The 25,697-nt window shown below is 33.5% G+C and overlaps 1 protein-coding gene across 1 annotated transcript in view; it reads left to right on the top strand.

Moving 5' to 3' along the window:
- The window catches only part of DPP10 (dipeptidyl peptidase like 10), a 1,061,638-nt gene that overhangs the window by 963,713 nt on the left and 72,228 nt on the right, over positions 1 to 25,697 (top strand). The window contains exons 9-12 of the mRNA XM_069067778.1: positions 1,731 to 1,885; positions 8,425 to 8,522; positions 17,846 to 17,969; positions 21,154 to 21,192. Coding sequence (XP_068923879.1) covers positions 1,731 to 1,885; positions 8,425 to 8,522; positions 17,846 to 17,969; positions 21,154 to 21,192 — 416 coding nt within the window. The remainder of the gene's footprint in view (positions 1 to 1,730; positions 1,886 to 8,424; positions 8,523 to 17,845; positions 17,970 to 21,153; positions 21,193 to 25,697) is intronic.

Raw genomic sequence — 25,697 nt, 5'->3', positions numbered from 1 at the left:
AGAGAGAGAGAGAGAGAGAGAGAGAGAGAGAGAGAGAGAGGAAGATGGTATTGAGTTGCCTATGAGTACAGAGAGTATTTACAAGTTGATACCATTATTAAACATGTATTGCTGCATGATGGAATCCATGAAAAGACAGAGTCAACTCTATATTATCAAATGCTAAGCTAAACTTTATGGCATCTTTTAAGTCAATCTGGGAATGCTTTATTTCCCTTATTTTTGTTCTTTTTATAATTGTCTCTAGAACATTACATATGTTGACAACTTCATCTGCTCTGCAAAGAGGCTTTCTAATTCAGTGCTCTCAGAAGAACAAAAATTAAACTTGCACTAACAGTGGAGGCAATATAAATTATAAAAATGCAATGTTACATAAATATTATAATATAATTAATACACGTATTTTAACATATAAATCCATTAGTTACAACTTTGTTGTTTTTATTCCTTCATTTTATTTCTAATGACTAGTATAATTTAGAGATTTTACCTCTGTGCTATATCAGGACTTATAATTGTGTGTATGTGTTCACTTACAAAAATGACCCCTTTCCCTCACTGAATATATTTTATTTCTACAACAATTAACAGGGTTTTCATTTTATTTCATTTTAAGCATAAGATACCTGGGAATGTGTCATTTTGAAGGGCAGAGCTTCTTGGATGATAATTATAAAAACATATTTTGAATATATTTGAAATGGGCTGGGGTGCCATTTCCTTCATGTTAAGCACAGGTGGGTTATGAATTTTGAAATAGGTCAGATTTCACCTCCACCTGAATACTCCTGCCCATGCTTTCCTTCTAATGACTCTCTCTCTCTCTTTTTTTCTTTTTTTGCTTTTTGGAGGGGGGAAGGCAGGGCAATTGAAGTTAAGTGACTTGCCCAAGGTCACATGGCTAGTTTTTGTGTTGAGTGTCTGAGGCCGGATTTAAACTCATGTCCTCCTGACTTCAGGACTGGTGCTCTATTCAGTGTACCACCTAGCCACTCCTATGATTTCCTTCTGACCTCTAAATTCATTATAACATTTTCTGTCTGTATCGATATCTTGTCACTAAGCATATTGTAGTTTAACAATCAACTTTCCATATATATACAAATGTATACATGTTATGCCTTCATACATTATAAATGTACACATATGTGCACACTAATGCACATTATATAAATATATATAGAAAGAGATTTATCAATCTATATCTATCTAAATATCTGTATCTATCTATCTATCTACACACACATACACAAATATATATATGCCACCAAGGGATTTAGTAGTCCCTCAAATATTATTTTTCTCTAGCTAGAACAGTATTGGGTATCAAGTTGCTTCTCAATAGATGTGTATTGTATGCTGAATAAAGGAATGTTGAAGCAAACTTAATACCAATCCAAAGCAATTAATTTTGAATTAAAGTTTCTATCAATCCAGTCTCTCTCTCTGTTTGTTATTCTTAATCCTTTTATCTCCCCCATTTATACTGACAAATAAATAGGGCATTTTGACTACATGCTTTATATACTAGTTTATTTATAGCCATTTTAATCTTAAATTAGAAAGTGACATGACAAAAATAATGGGTTCTAGGTTTAATCATCAACAAAGTTCACCAGAGTACAAGTGGGAAGTAAAGATTTCATTCAGAATTCAAGAACAGATATCTGTGGCTTAGTGAGGCCATGTCTGCAGAAGTGATGTCAAAGAATTTTGATTTGTTCTAGAGGAACTTCTACATTCCCACATTTCTCATTGGTGGTCCCCGGATGGAGAAAGGCTTGCATTCTTGATGATAAATGACTCTTTGGTGCCGAACATGGTTATTCCTCACTTTACTGGAGGGCTGTATCCCAAAGCAAAACAGTATCCATATCCTAAGGTAAGTTAAGTGGAATTGGTCCATTAATTCTGTCTTTTTGGGTTAGTGAACTGGATGATGACAGTATTGCTAATAACTAAGGGATTTGTTCCTAAAGAGTAGCAGAAGCTACTATTCTGCTTTCAACTTGTCTTTTGTTATTTTCCACTGGTCTCTAGAAGAGATGGAGAGTGAGCTAGGATACTTGTTTTGAGGGGCCAATATTCATCCTGATACTTTTAGTAGTTTTCTGATGGGATAACTTTTTCTGAATTTTGCTTTCTTATATCTCCTCATCTCCCCTTAGAGATTCTCTCCCTCTTTCCTTTTTTTTTTTTTACTTTTCCCCCCACTTTTCCTTTTTTCTCAGGATTCATTATGTCTAGTGTATGTTTTACAATAAACTATGTGAAAATAGGCATTTCAGTCATCTCCCTAATCCTCGGTTTATGTAGGAAATGAGAAAGAAAATCTAGGTGATCTCAAAGGACCTATGTAGTTCTGAAGTTTTGTGATGATGATTTTCCCTTTGTTTTCCTTTTTCTGTTCCTCCTCCTGCCCACTCTTCTTTTCTTTTTCTTTTTCTCCCTTCCATTGTCAAATGGGTCAAATTTGAACATTTTCTTAAGTAGGGGTAGCAACAAAGGAAGTAATTGCCCAAACCCCCCAATTTCTGTTCCTCCACTCTGTCACCTACACATTTAAAGCATTCACCATAAACATCATTGGAGAAAGATCATTATTGGGAGATTATGGCACTTTTTCTTGTGACTATTCCCAATTCTGAAATATTGCACAAAATGTTTGTGAAAGAAAAAGAATGATAAAACCCTTTATGTTCTCCAAACCCACTTGGTCTTAAAGTGAAGTAGTATTCTCAAAAACTATTGGGTACAATAAATCATTCACAAAAGAGATACTGTTATAAATTAATATGTAAATTTTCAATGTAAATCTACTAGTATACCTTAAAATGAGAAGTATTCAGCAATATTATCTTTATGAGATTGTGAAAACTGGGTTGATTGATAGATACATCACCAGACATGCCACGCCCCTGCCCCAGATACATATAACCTAAGGTTAATGCAATGTAGAGACTAGGCATTGCCCTACATCTTAGGCACTTTCCTCCTGTGTTTAGAGCTAAACTTAAATTTCCTGGGCTCCTGCCCATAATTCCTCATTCCTTATTTGTCATTTAACAAAATATTCTGATTTCAGTGATTCAGACTCCCCACCCTGTCTTTTGCTTCAGATGACTGAAATTCACCACATCTTTTTGCCTGAAACTCTCTGTGTAAATTTAAGCACATCTTTTTTAGTATCTGATCTACTAACCTGCGTATGAACCTGGGGAGATTATGGGGTGAGGAACCCTACAATGACTTTTCCCATTGGTATATTTTCTGTTTCTGTCACTGCCATACCTATGTGACAGTGTTACTTTTCAGAAACATTTCACTCCCTTTAAGACCTGTATATTTTCTTTTCACGTATCATTTCTAAAACAACTCCACAGTTCTCAATTCTCCACCTAAAATACACACACACACACATCCCAATATGTGTAATCAAATAAATTTTCTCATTGACCATAATGTGTATACATACATACATATGTGTGTTCATATAATGTGTATATATCTCTGTTTATATAAATACATATATGCACATGTGTGTTTGTATGTATATGCATGCATGTAAGTATGCATCATTTCTGTACCATAAATCTATCACTTGTCAAGAGGTAGCTAACATATTTCATTATGGTTCCTCTCAAATCCTAGATGATCATTGTTTTGAGCATAATTTTTACAACATTCAAAGTTATTTTCACAAAATTATTATTATTTCATAAATTATTGTCCTTATTATGTTCCTTTGATTCTTGATCAGCTTATAAAAGACTTGAAAATTTTTATGCTAATAATATTTGTTATATTAGAGATTAATCTTCTCATTCAGCTTAGTTTGCTCTGTTTTAGTTCATATAAAACTTTTCTTGTCATTCTGAAATTATTATTTTCTCCTTTCATACAGCACAATATTATGCCATTGTTCCATTACATTCAGAAAGCAAAGGATTGTCAGCCATTCCTGAATTGATGGACATTTTTTTTTACTTTCCAATTTATTTTCACCACAAATTGAGCTTGTATAAGTACTGTTTTTATCCAATTTGATCCTCACAACCACCTGCTGAAGTGGGAAGAGTAGTTGTTGTTATTTCCATTTGACAGTTGAGGAAATATAGGCCCAGACTGGTAATGTAACACTTTTCCATTTTGTTTATTTAGAAAATGGTTGAGTCAGGTTTTAAACCCAGATCTTCTCCCTCTTTATCTAATATTGTTTCCATTACACCATGTGACCCTAACCATCTGTGCCTATCTGCAGATTCTTGCAAGTAGGAATACAGGATATGAAAAGATATAGAGTTAAGTTCTCAAGTCAAGACCAAGAGGTCCAAAATTTCAGGTTTTGGCTACAAAGATAGGGTATGGTCTTTTGTCTCTATCTGTTCATGCTAGATGTCTTTTCAAAGCCTAAGGAATAAAGTATTTCTCTCTGCCCCTTTGAGAAAGGCTTTGTAAAATAAATTAATTCAAATTTAAAACTTTTATGAAACAACATTTAGAAAGAAAGAACTATAAGAAAGCATAGTTATACATCAGAGAATATTAGAATGGGATAAGATTTAACCCATATCCAATCTGATGAAACTCTTGCGCAAAGAAACATATTGAATTTTTTTCTTAGTTCAGCAAGATTCTGAAACTATGCAATAACACTCATTAGCAATTCACAAAAGGTTTGTGTTAGTCATTTTGCTAACCTCAGGTTAACCTCTTTTTTAAAGCAATTGGGTTTAAGTAACTTGCTCAAGGTTACACGGCCAGTTATTTTGTGTGGTTGTTAAGTATCTGAGGCTGGAACTGATCCCAGGTCTCCTGACTCCAGAGCCAGCACTCTTACTCACTGCACCACCTGGCCACCCCCATGTTAACCTTCTTAATTAAGAATATTTCTTTAATTTTAATTGCTATTAAAATCACAGCTAATTATTATTAAGCTTTGTGTTTCAGAATCACAGAACAAGAAAAAAGCTTGGTTTTTTTTTTTTTGACATCTTTATGGCAACTGTTATATTGAGGTAGAAAATAGATGAACAGTCCTTAGTTTCAAAAGTTTATAACAATTAAAAATTTTAAAAGGCAAACCTCATCTGTGCTTTGTTGTTATTATTCACTTATGCCTGATACTTCATGAGTCCATTTGAGGTTTTCTTGGCAAAGACACTGAAGTGGTTTGTCATTTCCTTCATTAAACCATTTTAGAAATGAGGAAGTAAGGTAAACTTGTTTATGTGACTTGTCCAGAGTCACACAGTTAGAGTCTGAGACCAGATTTGAACTCAGGAAGATGTCTTCCTGATTCCAAGCCCAGTGTTCCATCCAGTACACCACCTAGCTGCCTTCTCATCTGTTCACCTATTTCCAAAAATGCCTGAATTGTTAGAAGATGAAACAATTTGCTCAGCAATGAAGAGTACACAATGCCAAAGACCTGCACATTTGAACACATGAAATCAGTCAGTCAATAAGTATTTTTTAGTCCTTGTTATGTGTCGGGCATTGTGCTAAGCACTGGGCATAAAAAATGAAGTAAAAGACAGTCCCTGATTGCAAAGAGCTTACAATATAATGGAGGAAACTGCTGGAAGACAACCATGTACAAAGGCAATAAATTGGATGTAATCAGCATAGGGAACACACCAGCATTAAAATGGACCAAGAAGGCGTCATTATGTGTGTGTGTATGTGTATATCTATATGTCCTTATATTTAGGTTTTTAACTGAGACTTGAAGAAATCCAGGGAATACCAAATGGTATGAGTCAGGGATGATCCCAGGAAATTACATGATTGTGTATAAAGAGTGTATATTATGTGTCTTATATAAGTGGTATATTCCAAGATAATTTCTATTAATATATTATACGAATATTTCTTTTCTCATTTCTTTCTCAAAAAATTGTCACAAAACATCTTTAATTCCATAATGTCCCCTACAATTCCTAACAAAATGGTAAATGTATAGAGAAACTTAGAAAATTCATTAATTTTATTGATAATAGAGTAACTGTCTTGAAAAAGGCCATATCCCATCAATTATTCAGGAGTATCTGTCAGATTTAAAAAGAAAAACAATAACACAGAATTCTAATTGACCAAGTCTAGTTAAAGATTCAAAGTTTAGAGAGGTTTTGTTAGTGACTCCAAGGTCCATTTACTATAGTGATATGCAGAATTTTAGTAAAAAGACAGAAACATATGAAGATTTCTCAAAATCACTAGAAAGTATTCTCCAGACTTTGATCAGAACCTTCCTTTGGTAGAGTTGGGAGATAAGAATATTTTCTTGTAACCTTCTGACAAACTGACCTCACAATGTTTCATTTTCATTCACTCAGCATTTACCGAAATCTAAATTTCCCTAAAATCCATTTCCCTAAATCCTTCAAAGTCCTTATCAACAAATTTGCCAAGTTGTTAATGACTATCAATGATGGCAGCATTTTAACATGAGCATTATATTCTGACTTAGACTATATTTTAGTAATCCCAATTCTGTTAACATAGATCTCACTTACAAATGCTTACATCATTTTCCTCTTCCCCTAATTGGATATTTTCCAATTCATTCACATAATAAAGCCTCCAATTCACTTCTTGGACACTTCCCAGCATACACAATTCCTCTGACCTCTAAAAATCCTAGTTAGTATCATAAGTACTATTCTTCCATCAAGGCTTCTAATCATACTAACAAATTGTCTAAATGTATTAACCAAATTTATTACAAAACTAATTCAGTCAATTACCTAAGAAGTACTCTTCAACAAAATGCCACAGTTGATGAAATTAGACTTTGTGTCCCTCATCTACCCATTATATTTCCCCTCATTACACTAAATTCCATGCAAGCAATCCATGTTCTGATGCTGCCCTTAGGTCTTGTGAGTTGGCTGAAAGACAATTAAAAAATAGACATATTAATGTCAAACTGTTAATGCTGTAATTTTAACAAATATGTGTGCTTAAATTGGAGGAATACGAGAAGGCAACCAAAAGAATAAAATTTTAAATTCTAAAAGTATAGACCTAGAATAGACTCTTAGAGATCATCTAGTATTGTTCCCTCATTTCATAAGTGAAGAAAATAAGACCCAGAGAGTTGAAATGACTTGCCTCTCATCACATAAATTACTCAGTTTGATCTCATTTTCAACCTCACATTTTCAAATACCAAGCCTACTTCATCTTCTACATGACCTTTATGCCAGAAATCAGGTATTGTGGCATCTGGGAAGAGTAAAATTTTGTTCAATAAAGTGTTCTTGATATCCCACAGATAATACCAGTTGGGTCAACACATATTTTGAACGTCTGATTATAGGACCAGCCCCCACAGATGCCATTCTTGGGAAGAAAAAAAAATGACATTTATCAACTGGATAGCCTGAGTGATTTCAAATCAACATTAATTACTAAATGACTGAAATTAATGATTTAATAAAAAGACTCACTAGCACCCAGCAAAAGTAGTAAAATCCATCAAGTCTGAATTTAGAATATTTCTTAGCATACAGTAGATTTTTAAGGGGAAAGAGTATTGAAATCACAGAAGTGGGTTTCTTGAAAGACTGCATCATATAATGAAATTTATATTAGCCTTTGTAGCAGCAAGCACCCCAGCGTTCCCAGGGTGGCTGCTAGCACAGGTTCTTGGATCTGCTTTGTTAAAGGAAAGCAACTCAAAATGGGTTAACAAGCTTACTTTAATCAGTCAGACATATATCGTTTACCTTGTTCAGGGGAAAAAGGTCAGCACCCCGAACTTCAAAGCATACAGGCAGAATTATCAAGACAGAAACAGATCAAGTAGATTTCCAAACTGTCCAACCATTACATCCATACCCAGTCAACATCTGGGTTTCCACATCTGGGTTTTTCAAAGCCGAGGGACTCTCAACAACGGCTTCCCAGAATTCAGATCAAATCACAGAACACTTCTCAAAGTGAGTCCCAAAACAAAGCTACACATCGGGGCTTATATAGCCTTCTCCTGGCTCAGAGAATGTAACAACCTTCTGGACCCACTGGCCAATCAAGAAGTATCTACTGAAAAACAAGCCTCCCTCCCCAGGCTTCAGGTGCATTTTAGCCTAGGGGCAGGGAAGATCTTCCAAATTTGTATTCCCATTACAGCCTTGCAACCTGGAGACCTGAATTTGAGTTCTAACTTGACTGCCTAGCAGTTGTAAGATAGCAGATGGACTTCTTAATTTCTCAGAACTTCTGTTTATTTATCTGTAAAATGGGCATAATTGTATGCTCACTACCTAACTCACATAGATGTTGTGAAGCTCAGGTGAGATGTGTGTAAGATTATAATTGTGAAGCAGTATAAAATGAGCTACTATTATTTCTTCAATTCTCTCTCTACATTTTCTAATGTTTCAATTATGTGTTACTACTTTATATTTCTTAAAGGCGGGACAAGTGAACCCAACAGTTAAATTATATGTTGTGAACCTATATGGACCCACTCATACTTTGGAGCTTATGCCACCTGACAGTTTTAAATCAAGGTATGCCATTTTAACTTCATTTTTCTGAGGAAATATTTTTGTTTAAAATGATATGTGTTTGCATCTTAGGAGGCAATGTAATAATTTTAAAAAATGAACTGAAGCTTTCTCCATTAGTTCTGAAATAAAGTCACCCTAGGACTAAGAGAAATCTAGGTAAACTTTGAGTTTCAATGAGATTAGCAACACTATAAAGTTGAGAGTGTTATGGACATGGTGAACTAAGCCTATTGACAGGTGAACTGAAAGAACTGGAGCATTTGTTACAAAAGGTAATTTTCAATTGACATTTCTTCCTTAAAACAATACTGAGCTTTAAAAAAAGAACATCTTTTTCTTTTCTTTTTTAAAATTATGTTCTTTTGAAAAAGCACAGTCACCAAAATATAAACATTTTCCCAGATGTCTGGCTACATCTTTCTATTGTCAACATTGCTATTCTTCTCTGTCCAGGATATTTAAGGGGACTTTATTTAGAACCTACAAACATACTGCTTACGGTGAGTATAATCATTCAAGGGGTAGAATATCATTAAACATTTTAGATTAAATTATAAATGCCTAATTTTAAATGTGAGTGAAATCTACAGGAAGGTAACAATCAATTCTTAAGCATCCTGCTATTGTATTTCCCACATGACCAGGATTAGGAACAACAATTGGGAGACAAATATTGCTGTCTACATTCTAGCTCTTTAAAATGATCCAATAAAAGTGGAAATTCTCTATTTAAATTCTCCTCTGACACCTCATTGTGATGACCCTGAATTCTTGAAGCATAAGATATAGTATGTCTTCCCTACTTGGAAAGAGTTTGAGTCCAGGCCCAGAATAATGGGAGCATATGCATCCATTCTAAGGAATAGCCTAGCCAAATCTATGAGGATTATCACTCGATTTCCTGTAGAATCCTATTTTTATTTTGGCTGTAAAAACCCTTGATGATAATCTACTATGAAAGTAAAGGGTCAGATCTGCATCAGTGAACAGGGTAACCCAAACAGTGAAAGTACAGACCCTTTTGATATTGAAAAAAATAAGAATGGGAGCTCTAGATATATTTCAAAAAAACAGTAACTCGTTGGACTAAGTAATATATGGACGTGATTTTCAATGGACAGGTAATTTAGACAAAAATTTCACAATATACCTTCATTTCCTCACCTGCATTAAATTTGACCATAAGAACAATATTGTGATACTAATCTGAATTTCAAAGGATTGTTAGAATCTTCAACAACTTGAATATATGCATGTATTTTTAAAATAGATAATAATTTTTAAAATTTCAGCTGTTATCTTTATTCCTAATTAATATAGCTAGTTGTTGCTCTCAAATCAAAATTCTTTCATCTGGAAACTACTGAAGAAAAGGTATCATATTGCTTTTCAGACAGAGGAAGACTAAAGATAGGGAAATCATAGAAAATTGTGTTTATTTCACTTTCATGATCTTTCCGAAAAAGGAGGACCATATGTTAATTTATTCTAAATGTAAAAATCATAATATAAAATACTTATAAAAGAAGAATATATTTATATACACACACACACACACACACATATATATATATATATATATAATTTATAGCATATAAGCTACAAATAGTATATATCCTATTCTTCTTTCCTTCCAAACTAAAGGGGTTTGGAAGAGAAAGGGAGATAGGTATCTGAGAGCAAGATAAATTAGAAAGAGAAAAAAAGGTTATTGACACATCTTTTTAAAACACAGATAAAACATAAGAAAGGCCCAAAACAATCTAGAGCAAATTTGAAAGTTATGTGTTGAATTTACTATGTGCTTAAAAGAGTATGTAAAAGAGTTTTATGGTTTCATGCACACAATTCTTTTACCCTTCTACTTTATGTATGGGCATAGTCATATTTTTGGATGTTTGTCAAGTTCAGAATTTTAAAGAAAGAAAGGGATGGACAAGAAGGAATTCCTTTTTGGCCTACTTTTGGATTCTAGGTAAGGATGTAAAATATGACCAAAATATGACCAAAACTTAACAGAAACAGGAAAATCTTTCATCTTTGATCTCAAATTCTTATTTCCAATTTTGGGTCTGTAATTGGCAATCATAAATCCTCAAATTTAATATTATAGTGTGGATAATATGAATTTTAATTATAGATGCATTATTTCATAGGACAAAAACAACAGCAGGATATTTTCCTAACAATTTTTTAAAATGGAAATTCACTTTTCTGCCACTCTTAATTCCCCACATGGTGAAAGGATTATTCAAAGGTGTTATATGCCTGAAACACCTTTTCTGGGATCAGTATTCTAAATTAGCCAGTAGTAAGTTAACACAGTTGGGAGGGAGATATCATTTCTCTTTCTGGCCAACTGATACATCTTTTAAATACTGCTGTTTCAACCACCTAAAACCTCTCTTTTATACCGGAAACTGCTGACTTCTGCAGTCATAGAAAGTTAGTTATGTTTCTATGGGAATATGTAAATTACATTTAAAAATAAAAATTGTAAATTTATTGGTGTGCAATAAACCATACAACTTTTTGTGTATATAAAAACATAATAGGCAATTTCTCTTTTTGCTGCCTTAACTAGCTTTTTTATATTTCGCATTGAGTTCACAAAATTTCCACACATATTCTCCTTGATTCTTGATTATGTAAGAAAACTGATCACACTGTCTCTAGGTATACAAACCTTTAAAGAACAGTTTATTTTTCCAAGTTTAACTTTGTAGCCTATAGATTTTTTATAGATTTTAAGTCAAATGAATTCCTAGTTTCTTGAAGCTTAGGATAAATTACTTAGCCTCTCATTGTATATAATATGTTGCCAGTTTCATATATAATATATTGCCAGTGTTGCTGCAGTATTATTTTCATATATCAATTAGTTTATCAGAGTTCATTATTTCCACAACAAGAGAAAATTCCAGATCCAGTGGAATTTTTTTAAGTACCCAAATAGTCTTTGGGGAAAGTTTTCAAGTCTGGTGAAGATGCCCAAATCATTGTACTTCTTCTGATAATGGCTTTAGCATAGGATTGAATGAAAAAAAGTCATTTTTAATGCATTTTTTTAACCAGTACTCTGGACTCACTTGACCTTGACAGCATTATTTATTTGTACCAATAGTTGGAAGTTGTTTTTTGTTTGTTTATTTTTTGCCTTTGAACTAGTGTTACTTTCTATTCTAATTTAAAGAAGGCTATAGTAATGTTAAGGAATTAGTAACAGGCCTTTGAGCTACCAAGCCTTTTCAAATTTTCTAAGAATAATTAAGCTCTTTTACCAGAAGAGGTTGTAAATTCTTTTTTTTTTTTTTAAAGCAATTGAGATTAAGTAACTTGCTCAAGGTTACCCGGCCAGGTGTTTCTGGGTGGGTGTTAAGTATCTGAGCCCGATTCGATCCCCGGGTCTTCCTGACACTGGGGCCTGTGCTCTTACTCGCTGAGACACCTGGCCGCCCCGAGGTTGTAAATTCTTAATGCTGTTTTTTTTTCTTTTATTTTGTTTTCAAGTGTATTTTCTGTTATTCTTCATTGAGGATCATGCTATTCCCAGGGTGTTTGAAAGCTCCTTGAAATCCTTCACTTCTTCTATAGCAATGTCCACTGCAACATATATAATGGTTATTAAAATATACTTTTGTGGGACTGCAACCAATGCAGTGTGTCTTGGAACCAGTTCTTTTGTTGGTCACCCCTTATTTAGCACATAAAGAGATCTTAGCAATTGTTACTCTAGTGACAGTGTCAAAAATGTCATCCTCAGAACAGCATCCACTGACTTTGACCAACATGAACAACTCTCAAGTAATTCAGTGATTCTCCTTTCTCTTTTCTCTTCCTTATCCCAATGTCATGGCCAGGAATCACTTCAAATCTCTGCATTTGTTTCTTCATCTACAAAATGTGGAATAAATTGGACTTTAAGTCCTTGAATATTCCTTTTTCTTTCTGTATTATGCAATGATTCCTTGGAAAGTAACTTAGGATTTTATAGAACTGTATATTTGTGTGTGTTTTCCTACTTTCTATGTTGTTTCATTGATCTATTTCTCAGTATTCATAAGTGTGTATAACTGTCAGCAATATCTAATCTATTCATACCTCCATTTTACAAATGAGAAAACTAATGTTTTCTCAGAGAGGTGACTCGCCCAACTAACATCACAATACTAGTTATTGTAAGAGGTAAATCTACCACTCTATCCTCTGGACCTTGCTGCCTGCCTTACATAGTGGCTAGTTTAAATTCTAGAACTGCTTCTCAGTAGCTATGCTTGCACTATATATACTACTTCATCTTGGAGTAGTCGATCATTATCTTTGCCTCTAATTTCTTCTACTTGCTTGCAAAGGTCTGCTTAAGTTCTAAACATTATTTTCACATCATCCACTAAGCATAATATGCATATTTCCTATTTAGTATAAATATCCTATCAATTATATGAGTTCTATTCAGATTTAAAATCAAATTGTATATTTTTAATATTGTAATTTTACCTAATAACTTTAAAGTAATGAAAGATCATAATAAAAAAGAAAAATTTCCCAAACAAATCATTTAGGTTTTCCTCACTCACACAAACATTTTCTCATCAAATAGACTGAAAGAGAGGGAGAGAACCAAATTACAACCAAAAGGTTCTTCATTTGATAGATTTCCACAAGTCAATCAATTTGGATGAGAAACAAGCTTCATTTTTACTAACCTTTGGTTTCTTTTATAATCCTTTATATTTTGTTTTATGCATTTATAAACATCATTCTGAGAAGGGATCTATAAGCTTTAACAGCCTGTAATAGTAATGAAATTTGCAGTTCCTTTTATATTGCTAAGCTGAGAGATACTTAGCACCTAGTTCAAATTAAACCTCTGTTAAAGAAACAGAAGATATGACCTCCTGTTGCTGATGTAACAGCAAGGGGCTGAAAAGGCAGGAGCAATACTGTATATAAGGAAAAACCCAAGAGAGGGAGAATCAGAACTTCTTGGGAGGAGCACTTGAAGGCTGGGTTGCTGTTGCTGGACTTGAACTTTCATGGAGAAAGTGATTTTGAATTTGAGAACAAGAGAAAGTGATCTTAATTTTGAGAATGAAGCTGCTGAGTCCTAGGGCCAGTTGGAGTTGCTGAAAAGCTGCTGAGTGTGAGGGCCAGCCAAGCTGCTGAGGATTACTGAGGACCAGCCAGAGCTGCCGAAGACTGAGGAAGTGTGACTGTGATGCTGTTACTTTGTATGAACCTGTTTGTGGTTTTGTTAAGCCTTGACTTCCTGGGAACAGGGACTGTGAAGGATGAAAGGTGGACTGGACACTGTGAGCTTCAGTGTGCTAAAGGAACTTCACAGAGAGCTGAACAAGGAACTGGGAGCTGTCTGCCATTGAATCCAGGTGACAGTTTGGTGAATCCAGATAGGAGCTGGGACCATGGAACAGGATCCAGGGAATCTGAGAGCCTACCTCAGGTCAAGATAAAAAGACCTCTCTGGGAATACTGAGTAGTGACTGTCCCTGATGTGAGGTTTTGCTTTGAGACTCACTTTGGGAAGAGTTGTGTGATTTGGGCAAATGAGATGTGGGTAGCCATTGAGCCCCTGGCTTTGAAAACCCAGTTATTGGTGCTTCTCTCTCTGGTAACTATTTAGGTATGGATGTAATGGTCAGATAGCTGGAAGCCCTGTCTGCTGAATTTCTGTTGAGTAGTAACTCAGAAAATTGTAATTTATTTGTGATTGTACTTTGTGATTGAATTAAGGACTCTGTGATTGCTTAAATGAATGTACAATCCAGGAGTAGAGTACTTTGACTTTTGTATTTTGTGATCTTTAGGAGGCAAGCCACCTTAAGGATGATTAGATGATTGAGTTGATTGAGTGATTGAGTTACTAAGTGATTTATTGACTAAATGATGGTACTTTGTTCAAAACCACGTGACCACTGTGATGAAAACTATGTGGCCATTTCTGTGATAAGTTGTTGGCAATGCTGTATTTTGATTTTCTGTGATAAGTTGTAACATTGTGAACCCAGTACCTTGATTTACTGTAAATGTTTTGCTCTGATTTGTTATTGAATACATGGAGTGTTCACTATACTATGTAATCAGATCCTTGAAAGCTGTTCACAGTAACATTCTTCTGGAAAGTTGCTCACACTTGGCTTTATACAGCTTCCAAGGGATCTTGGATCATAGACTTATAGACTCATGGACACTGATAGACCAAAAAAAAAGAAGAAAAGTTAAAAGACCTCAATCTCTGGCAGCACAATTCCATATGGATGGGGTTGGCCTTGAGAATTTTGAATGATAATGCTTATAAAGTCCACAAATATTGTTTTAATTGCTGACCTGCCTGACATACCTGCCCACCTACCCACCTGGAACACAGAACTTCCTCTTTTCCACAAGACATCATAGACTGCTTAGATTTTCTTTTCCAGACCCTCTTCATTCCTTCTTCCAGCCCCCAGTGAATAAAGGTCTTGGACTTGAACACCACCCCCATTTAAACTGCTTGTGTCTATCTCTATTACTCAAGAGGACCAAATTCTGGGAAAACTTCTTGAGGCTTTAGGAGTCATATAGAGTACAAACAAACAGGTAAATCAATAGGAAAGAAAGGGAAACATCTGTTTTAAATGAAAAATTCAGGAGACCCATATTCCAAAGAGGAAGACCAAAAAAAGTGCAATGGCTACAAGGAAAGACATTTTCCTTCTCTTTCCTACAGACAACTGTCCAGAGTTCCATCTGTGTATTAGATGGGGATTCTAGGAGGCTGCATATTGCCTTCCTGGTAGGGAATCTATTAGCTGTATTTTTGTCTGACTGTATATCCACCTAGAGCTTTAATGTTGTTTGTTTTGTATAAATATCTTTTAAAAAATATTAGAAAGATTTGAGACCACTTAGAGATTTCACAAATCTCATTTGAAAGCTTTTTATCACCACTCACATTTCTCCCAGTATTTATGAAATGGGAACAGTTGTTTGCTTATGAAGACCATAATATTGGGCATACTCTGGTCCATTTCAGGATTCAGAATGCTTTCTAGTTGATAAATGTTAAAATATATGTGTTAAAATATAAAACAATTTAAGAACCTTACTGAACTTATATGGCTTCATTTAGATAAAGATACTAGAATTTTATGACAAACACCAAGCATCTATAAATATGGGCTATTATGGCTTATTTTTAAAATCATAATAATCATATATATATATATATATATATATGCCTTATCTGCAATACTTGATTATAAGATCTGACTTATTACAACTTGCCACTCCACTATGGCTAAGATTATTGTGTGCAAAAATATTCACTGACTTACTTTATTTTTAATTTAATTTTATTAATAACATTAATATTTACAGAGAAGAGAGATAAGTGCTGGGGCAGACACAATATTTAGATAAGACAGATACCCTGCTCTAATGGAACTTATAGGGATATATAATAAAAAGGTAATTAACAGTCATATGCAGAAAGGTAAAAAACAAAATGCTATTTTATGACTGAGTAGGGAAAGGTCTTTACAGAGTAATCAGGAAGGCTTCATGAAAGAGGTAGGCTTTAAAGGACATTTTTGAATTTCATAAGGAAAGAAGGAGAAAAGATAATTTAGTATAGGTAAGGAAAGGTACATAGGTTAAAAGCAACTGGAATATAAAATGAATTAATGGGCATAGTATGAAGAAAAGCAGGCAATATAAGTTGGCAGTAGAATACTTGAATTGAAAAGCATTTGGAGTTACTGTGTTTTTTTTTTAGCTTAGAAGTCACCCTATCAATTTTATGGATAAGGAAGATTAGTACTGCACTTTATTATATCAGAATGATTCCACAGCTTAATTTGATACTTGAGTAATACCCCTCACAAATAATTATGTAATATCACTTAGGAAAAATTGTATCCCAATCACCATCATTTTTGAACTCACATAAAAGATGTCTTAGTAAGTACAAATGCATTCTCTAACTGACAATAAGTCCTATTTTGTTTTTGCCAATATCTTTGCTCTCAAAAATGGAGTATTCTAAAGAATATCTGTTTGATAAAAAATGCATATATAGAAACAAATGTTCTGACAATAAAAACAAAAAAAAGCTATATAAGAGTTAGTCTATTATCTTTTCTTACTAATGACATTCTATGCTTTGACTAGCTAATGGGCTTCTGTGGAAGATAGGTAGAAGCATTAGAAAAGTAAAGATTGGGATTACTTAGATATAACAGTTAGATCTGTGATTGATTTCATATTTAAGGAAATTTCTACTACAAGTGATGACTTCTAACAGTTCCATGACACCTGATTAGTGATTGATTCTAAGGCAGTGCTCAGGAATTAGACTCTTGGACCGCAATGTCTTGGAGATATTTCTAGGTCATCTCTGGCATGATTCCACAGCAATCACTGTGCTAAGTGGAGTCCTCCATTGGGAAAGTAAAGTTTTAACTTAGCATCATATGCATTGGAGATTTCTCATGTCTGTATTTGATTTGCCTAGTATAGATATAACATGAAGTTTTCCTAGAATGGTACTATAGTCAATGAAGGTTATGGCAGAATTTGTCAAATTTTTCCATTACCATAATGATGTAGAGGATAACTCTGTATCATGTTACCTTTTTTCTTACTCTGACAAAACAGAAAACAACAACAACAACAAATAAACAGAGACCAAATTCAGTTTATGTCCCTCAATGTTATATTAGACTTTTAAAGAATAGCAAAGATATAGATAATGGTGAAAGCTAGCAGGTGGACAAGACAGACTCATTCCATTCATTTGACTTATACTAATTTGCAATTGGCATCACCAAACAACTCTTCATAAACCCGAAGCCCTGTAAACTATTTAGGCTTTCTAAAGAACCTCCTTTCTCAGTTTGAAACATTAGTTATTGACAAAGAATTTGTCTTTCTTTTAAAAATAGTTTAGTAATTTGTGTTGGGTAGAGAAAATGAGAACAATTTGTATATGTGTGTATCTATGTTGATTCTGATACAAGTTCTTACCTTAGTTGATTAATGCATTAATTAATACTAGAGAAATAATATATAGAAAATGTTCATGTTAGCCAGTGGATTTTCTTACTTTAAACTGACTCTTCTTACTTTATCAACTTAAGTGTTTATTAGTATTTTTCCTCAAAACTACATAATGTTTTTTTTTTCTTTGCTGGAAATTTGCATAGGCTACATTTTATTATGCTGTGTTTAAGGTTCTGATATAATGGACAATAAAGAAAGACATGTATTATAACTATTGCTATACAGTGCTGAATGTTTTATCTCAAAATTTGTGTCCAAACTAGAGAATATTATATCACCATGGTAAAGTGGGTGAGCAATACCAAGACTGTAGTGAGATGGTTAAACAGACCTCAGAACATCTCCATTCTGACTGTTTGTGAAACAACCACAGGAGCTTGTAGCAAAGTGAGTATGTTCTCTTCCTTGTTTCATTGAATTAAGGCTGTTTGCTGTGCCATTCAGAAGGGACATCTGGAACCTTTCTTTCTATAAAATCATTAATATTTTAAATAGAAACACAAAGGAAATAAATGTGGACTCCAAAATGAAACCATTTCAAGCAATACTATTGAGAGTCCTTTGATCTTCACAGCTTCCTAGAAACAATAGAGAACAATAGTCATTTAGGGTCAAGAAGAATATGCTCCCACCCCCCTTTTTAAATATAAAAAGATGATAGGCACCAAGGTCACATTTGTTAATATCTTGGACTAGATTTCTGATGCCATAATCTTTTCATAAAAATGGAGCAATGATATTAAATAATTATTTGAAAGTTAATTAACCAGAGAATATATGTTTTTTTTTTCAAATTTTTCTTTCTTCTTTGAACAAATGCTGTCTGTATAGTCTGCCATGTTGGGCAAAGGAGGTGAGGAAGCATATTATATTTAAAAGGGGAAAAAAATTACTTTTTTATTCAAATGGGCCTAAAAAAGGAATTAAAAAGGTGAATTTAATTTTAAAAATTGGTCTTATCACATTTTAATTCATTCTCACCTCTTCTTGCCCACACCAGAATAAAAGTGTGCACATAGGAAAAAAAAAATTTACATTAGGAAAAGTCTACATCTCTTTTGCCCATGGCTATTAGTGGAAGATAAGATGAGGAGATCACAATTAATTGAATAAATTCACCTTTTGTTGCTACTAAAAAATATCCTTCCAATGTCCAATTAATCAAACATTTTTTGCAGTACATGGGCAGGTATGTACTCATATACATATTTATATGCAGATGACATGCACAGATATATATTTACAAAAGTTGGCAATATAACATATGTGTAGGTATGTATACTCTATATGCATATATACACTCACTTATAATATACACAGATACTCTGATACATCAAGAAATACATATAATTCCCCTCTATATGTGACATATACTTAAAATGTCAACTATATACATGTATGACAATTAAATATATATGTTCAGATATATAAATATATGTCACTTATATGAACTTTTAAAAGATGGAGAGATATATACATATAAGTATGTATATATGAAATATATAATTAAACAAGTGTGAAATATATACATGTGTACTCACATATACTCACATATATACATGTATGTGAATGTCAAATTTTATTTCTATCTAATCATGATTTTCTTTATTAATTAACTTATTAACTAGATATATAGTTACTAGATGAACAAAAGCAAACCAAAATTAAAACAAAATAAACCTTAAACTTTCATTATTCTAGCATTGAGAGAAAAATATTTTTTTCCTATTCCAATTATGTGCTTTGACAAAGAATGAAAGGGTAAATAAAGTGGATTCATACATGTAGACAGTACCAAATTTAGCCTTCTTTAATAGGACAACTGCAACTCTCCCTTATACTTTGTCTGAATAGAGCAGGAATCTCACATCTCAGGTTTAATTGTTGCTATTGTTAATGTGTCATACAGATTCTCATATTCAATCCCAAATGAGTTATTCATCTGAAAGTGCCCACATTATCTTAATTAAGGATTCCAAACTACTCAACTTTTTATGATGTTTTGCATGTATTGTTGATTAATGTGCAGGTTGAAGAAAATTGCCAGAGGAAAATGGCTAGAGATGAATCTTCTTATTTGGATTAGAATGCACAGATGCATATTCAATTACAATCCTATTTGCTAGAGAATAGCAATACATCTAATGAGCAATGAACATTTTCAAGTGTTAGAACAGGGGTGGGAAACCTGCAGCCTTGAGACCATATATGGTCCTCTGGGTCCTCAAGCACAATATTTTACAGAACAAATCTGTTCTGTGAAGTATGGTCTCAGTCAAAGGGTTGCACTTGAGGACCTCGATGGTCACATGTGGCCTCAAGGCCTCAGGTTCCCCATCCCTGGAACAGTTAGGATTTCAAGTACCCTACTCCACCTTTATTAACTAGATATCACCAACAGATGTATGGCTACAATGGGCTATATTCTGAGCATTGAAATATATGTGTGGTGTCTTTCCTATATATACCTCAAACTAACCAGTTCTATTAGAAGGGATTTTTGAGATAAAAGCTCATAGCCTTAGTTTGGCAATATCCTGGAATTATTCTGATCTGAATGATCTGAAGAACCACTGTTGTGACTCAACCATATTCTTTGTAATGCTGCATTATAGTTGTCCAGTTTTTATAAGCCATTATTTTCCCAGTGATAAAACTATATTTATAATGAAGGTTAATAGATATTTGAACAATATAATGCGATATAGGTAAATAATATGCTAGTTATGCAGAGTTCAGTATAATAGCAGTAACAGGTGAAAAGATAGCATTGTGGAATGAGAAAACAGATTACCAAAATCATTACTAATAATAAGGATTTTTAAATATTGGTAGAATATTCTTGTAAAATAACCATTTCTGAGGATTCAGTTGCCAAATTTCAGCATGTTGGGACAAAACTTTTGTCCATGAAGCACTAAATATGAGCAGAATTCATGTAAACATTGTCCTGAGTTATTGACAAGTTGCCACATTGTTATCTTGTTTGAATAAATGTTTTTATCCTCTCTCTTATCAGAAAAAAATATAAATCTCTCACAAAATAGACTTTTAAATGTATGTATGGTATTTAAAATTTTTTTAAACTGAAGCATAACTCACAAAAGTGAATGGTTTACACTGAGAGTGAAACTGTGTAGAGAATGTCCATGTCTGCATTTTAATCCTAGTTGAGTGCCAACTTCCTTTTAGGAACCTAACAATTTTAATGTACCAGGTGAAACCTAGAGGTGAAAATACAAAATACAAAACTGGTAGGGGTTTAAAGGCACTTTGTCTTAAGTAATCAAAGGAATATTTTTTTTAAAGACCTTCTACCTGGCGATATCTTGCTGAAAATTCTGAAAGAATTAAGTAAAGGACTCTGTTCAAAATGATTTTGTAATTACTTTTTCCTATTTAAGCATTTGGTTGCTCTTGTTATTTGTTTTTAATGACACTGTGGACAAAAGACTTCTAGCACTCTAGTAATTGAAAAGGAAAAAATAAACCTAACAGCAACAAAAAATCACACTGATGAATGCAAGTATAAGCTCATTGATATCTCATGGAATAAATTGTTTCTTTTCAGAAATATGAGATGACATCAGATGTGTGGCTTTCTAAACAGGTACAGTATTGTGATATCTTAACTTCTTAATTAGTATATATTTGAGCTGTCTTATTAATCCATCTCTTTCTGATGATTTCCATTTAGTCTGATTTTAAAATCTACATCAATTAGACAAAACTAAAAATTCCCTAATCTAATCAAAGTTGAATAGAAATAAAGCCTCAGTGAATAGAGCACCAGACCTGGAGTCAGGAGGACCTAAGTTCAAATGTGGCATCAGATACTTGACACACTTACTAGCTGTGTGACTTTGGGCAAGTCACTTAACCGCAATTACCTTGCCTTCCCCCATCAAAAAAATAAAAACCATAAAAAAGGAAATAGTCTCTTTTAAAACTTGATCTTGGAGAGATTTTATTTTTGCTTTATTTTTCTTTGTATGTTATTCTCAATGTGTTTATCTGTATGTATATATACATTTATACACACAAATATATAGTTATATATCTATCTAGATATGTCAACCTTGGTATATACATGTGTATGTATATGTTGTATGCATGACCATATTTACACATGAGTTACATATATTATATGGACTTTATTTGCTATTTCATTGCTTGAGGGGGGACTTCTTGGCGGAGAAAATAACTAATTTAATACAAAAAAGGAAAATAAAGACTGACATTGAAGCCAAATATAATAACAAGAAAAGCATGAAAGTAAATCCAAAGGTTCATTCATTAAGTTTACACTTTTGTCAAAAAAGGAGAAAATTATTAAAATGATATCAAATCCTGTGATAACTCAAAATGATACAGAAATATTTCCTGAGCAGATACTAATTTACTGAAGAGTAGTAAACAGTGATAACCAATATACTCAAATGAAGTTATAGCATGTTTGTCAATTGATGGAATCTCTTAAATAGGTTAAATTCTATAACGCTACCAGAAGACATCTCACTGCCAAGACATTAAGAACTCAGTCAGCAATATGTGGTGAAATGCACTGAAAAAGTTGTTGCTAGAATTTCGTTTGCCAGTGGGGTTGTCTTGAATGTGTTTTTTTTTTAATGAAGTAGCCCAACTTTCTTACCAACATAATTATTGAATTTTTAAAAAGAAATATATCAGTTTATCAATTTATGCAACAGTAGTATTGCTATCTGAATTCTATAAGACATAAAAGAGTATGCATTATTGCTATTGCTAATTATTATTTTAATTTTAGGTTTCATCTCATGTGTATTTTGCTTTGTTTTAAAAGCTTTTTCTGTACACAATCTCATTTGATTCTCAAAACAACCTTTTGCATTACAGTAGGCTCTGCTATTATACTCATTTTACTTATGAAGATTTTACATATTATCCTGATTTTACAAATTGTCTTGAAGCAGTCCTACAACTTTTTTAGGTTAACAAATCTAGTAAGTGTCATCAGTAGGATTCCAACATAGGTTCTTCTGACTCCCAAGCCCCAGTCTGTTGTAAAAGATATTTTGTGTTGCTAAAATTTTATACTAAAAAGATTATGACCTTGCTCCTGGCCTTTAGGAAAATTAGAAAACTTCTAATTATTGCATTAGATCTTCATTAGCTACTGTGGAAATAATTCAAAAAAAAGGGAAGACTTTTAAAATGTTGCCTTGAAGGAATATTCAACCACTCAAGCCAACATTTTGCATAAGGGTCAATTTCATTGAGTCCTAATAGGTGGAAAGCTATACAGTAATCTGTAGAAACAGATAGTAGCAAAGTTATTGGTTTCGGTAGCAAAACTGTATATGTTGCCACCCTTAGATCCTGGCCTTTCCTTAAAGGAAAGGGTGGAAACATGAAAATTCAATTCATTCCGTAACTTTTCCATACCACGTTTAAATTAACACAGAAATATATAAGAATTGACCCCACTGAAAGTATCTTTAAAACAGTGACTGTATTTCTGTCTCACCTCATCATGATGTAAAAAGGACAATTGAAGTGTTGTTAAACAGATCCCTCTCAGCTTTGTAGTCATTTTGTACTATGGAGAGCAAGCTCATGTTTGGTGATCTTGGTTAATCTTGTACTATTCATCCACCATTATTGTTGTTTGACCTTTGTTCTCAAGGAAGACTATAAGATAAGGAAGGTGATGCCAAGACATGTAAGTGAATTAGATTTAAGTGAGAGAGGGCAGTGCAAAGTCACTAGCCTCACTTTCTCCTCCTGAGACATCTAGGTCCAGTGGTGAGATACAGATAGGGAGGATTAGAGATGGTCAAAGGATGTAGTGGTAGATGATGGCCTTTTAAAACTAAGATCTTTCCCAGGTCTCAGTTTGACTGAGGCAACACACACTCAAATAATGGCCTCTATTACCTAGTTTAAAAAATCAATCTGGGAGAGGAAAACCTTCAGGGTTTCTGGGCAAAAGAAAAACAATTGCTATTTACATTTACTCTGAACAATCAGGGCCAAGACAATGACCAAATGGGCTTGGGCTAAGACCTATTATTAGCCAATCAAATGAGAGCCAGAGTGAATTGGGTTAAAAGCATAGTCCTGAAGGATAGAAAGAAAGAGGGAAGGAAGGAGGCAGGGAAGGAAGGGAGGGAGGGAGGAGTGGGGGAAGAAAGGAGGGAAGAAGGAAGGGAATGAGGGATGGGAGGAGGGAAGGAAAGAAAGAATGAAAGAAAGAAGGAAGGAAGGAAGGAAGGAAGGAAGGAAGGAAGGAAGGAAGGAAGGAAGGAAGGAAGAAAGGAAGGAAGGAAGGAAGAAAGGAAGGAAGGAAGAAAGGAAGGAAGGAAGGAAGGAAGAAAGGAAGGAAAGAAGGAAGGAAGGGAGGGAGGAGGAAAGGAAAGAAGGGAGGAGGGAAGGACAGAAAGAATGAAAGAAAGAAGGAAGGAAGGAAGGAGCTGTGTTGCCCAACTGACCAGTTCCAGTTGCATCCCCTGTGAAACAGCTCCTACTGATACTCAAAGAGGTTGTTTTTTGTCCTTTGTTCTCAAAGAGGACGAAGACAACAGGGAAGTGATGCTATGGCATGCAAGTGAATTGGATTTAAGTGAAGGAAGGCTATGCAAAGTCACCAGCCTTACTTTATCCTGCAGAGCCTTCTGGGTCCAGTGGAAAGGCATAGATCAGAAGCATGGTCCTCACTATTATTGTAGGTAATTTTAAATAGACTTTATACTTATCCAAACATATAGTTATTAGCTATTTACTTAATTCTTATCATTATTAAAATATTCCTATTTACCAAACTAGAATTATACTTTTCAGAGAAACTTGTGGAAAAATGAAGTATAGAGCATACAAATCATCCTGAAATCCAGTGGAGTTATCCTGAAAATGCTTTCAATTGAAATTAACTTTTCTCCCCAACATTTTCATTCAATCAATAAAAATTCATCAATTAATCTATTTAGACTAATAATAGGAATAGTATTATTCCTATCTTCCTTCAGATAAATAGAAAGGAAGGATTCCCCAAGTATCTGTCATAATCATATTTTTCTCCTCGTTTGCTAGTATCTCCCCACTAGAAATTATTAAGCACACATTTTCTCTTTCATTTTTATGTGCATGTTCTCTAGCCCTCTCTCCAACTGAATTAAACTTCTTAACAGGAGCGACTGTTTTGTTTCTGTCTTCCTATGCCTTTGTCTAGCTCAGTTCTTTGGGAAGACAGAGAAATAGTTATTGTCTTATTGGTCCTCTGGTGAGATCCATTCTTATACTTTTCTCTGATAATTTAAAATTGATGGGGAAAAGTTATGGATTGAATTTTCATCTTTCTACCCATTACTTTAAAGAAAATCCAGGACTCCAAATGTAGCAAGAGTGTTTTGCTAGTCAAGCTCAGAACTTTCTTGCTGTTTCTGTGACTTGGTGTGTAAGTGTTTGTTGAAATAAATTAATAAACAGAAATCCTGAATTGAATTTTTTTTGTTTCTTTTTAGAAAGCATGATTTAAATGCATTCAGAATTATAAATATCTCAAATTCCATCAAGGATTTAATTAAGAACTTCTTAACTAGAAATGTGTCACATAAAGCAATCCTCAAAAACTGATGGATATTATTAATTATTTTAAACATATTTCTATTCATCAGAAGGATCATAATGATTTAAAAGAAAAATGATTGGATTGGGATCATAAAGAATAGGGTTGTAGTGATCATCAAGGCTTACTGTATGACCTTGAGCAAGTAGCTGCCTGTCTAGATTGGTCAGACAATAAAATCTCTAAGTTACCTTTAAATCCTTTGAATGTTTAAAATAGAATTTGGAACTAAAATGAAATTAAAAAGTAAATCTAATTAAAATCTTATATACATATATATGTGTGTGTGTGTGTATAACTCTTAAAATAACATTTCATTGCAATGATTATCATATTTCTCAAGATAATTATTAAAATTATATACATTTTAAAATAATGCATTGCAGCTGTACTAAGTTGAACTCTTTGTGGAATTATTTTTAATAAAAGAAGTCAAATTTAGCCTTTCTAGTAGCTATAAATTAAGGGTGTTTTATGAAAATACATATATAAACTAACATTTTAAATAAAAG

The sequence above is a fragment of the Petaurus breviceps genome, unplaced genomic scaffold (assembly GCF_028583685.1).
Source record: "Petaurus breviceps papuanus isolate PSGF00001 unplaced genomic scaffold, PetGlider_PUasm1.0 90752, whole genome shotgun sequence".
Taxonomy (NCBI): domain Eukaryota; kingdom Metazoa; phylum Chordata; class Mammalia; order Diprotodontia; family Petauridae; genus Petaurus; species Petaurus breviceps.
Note: the sequence above shows the minus strand (reverse complement) of the source record. Positions and strands in the feature narration are given on the sequence as shown.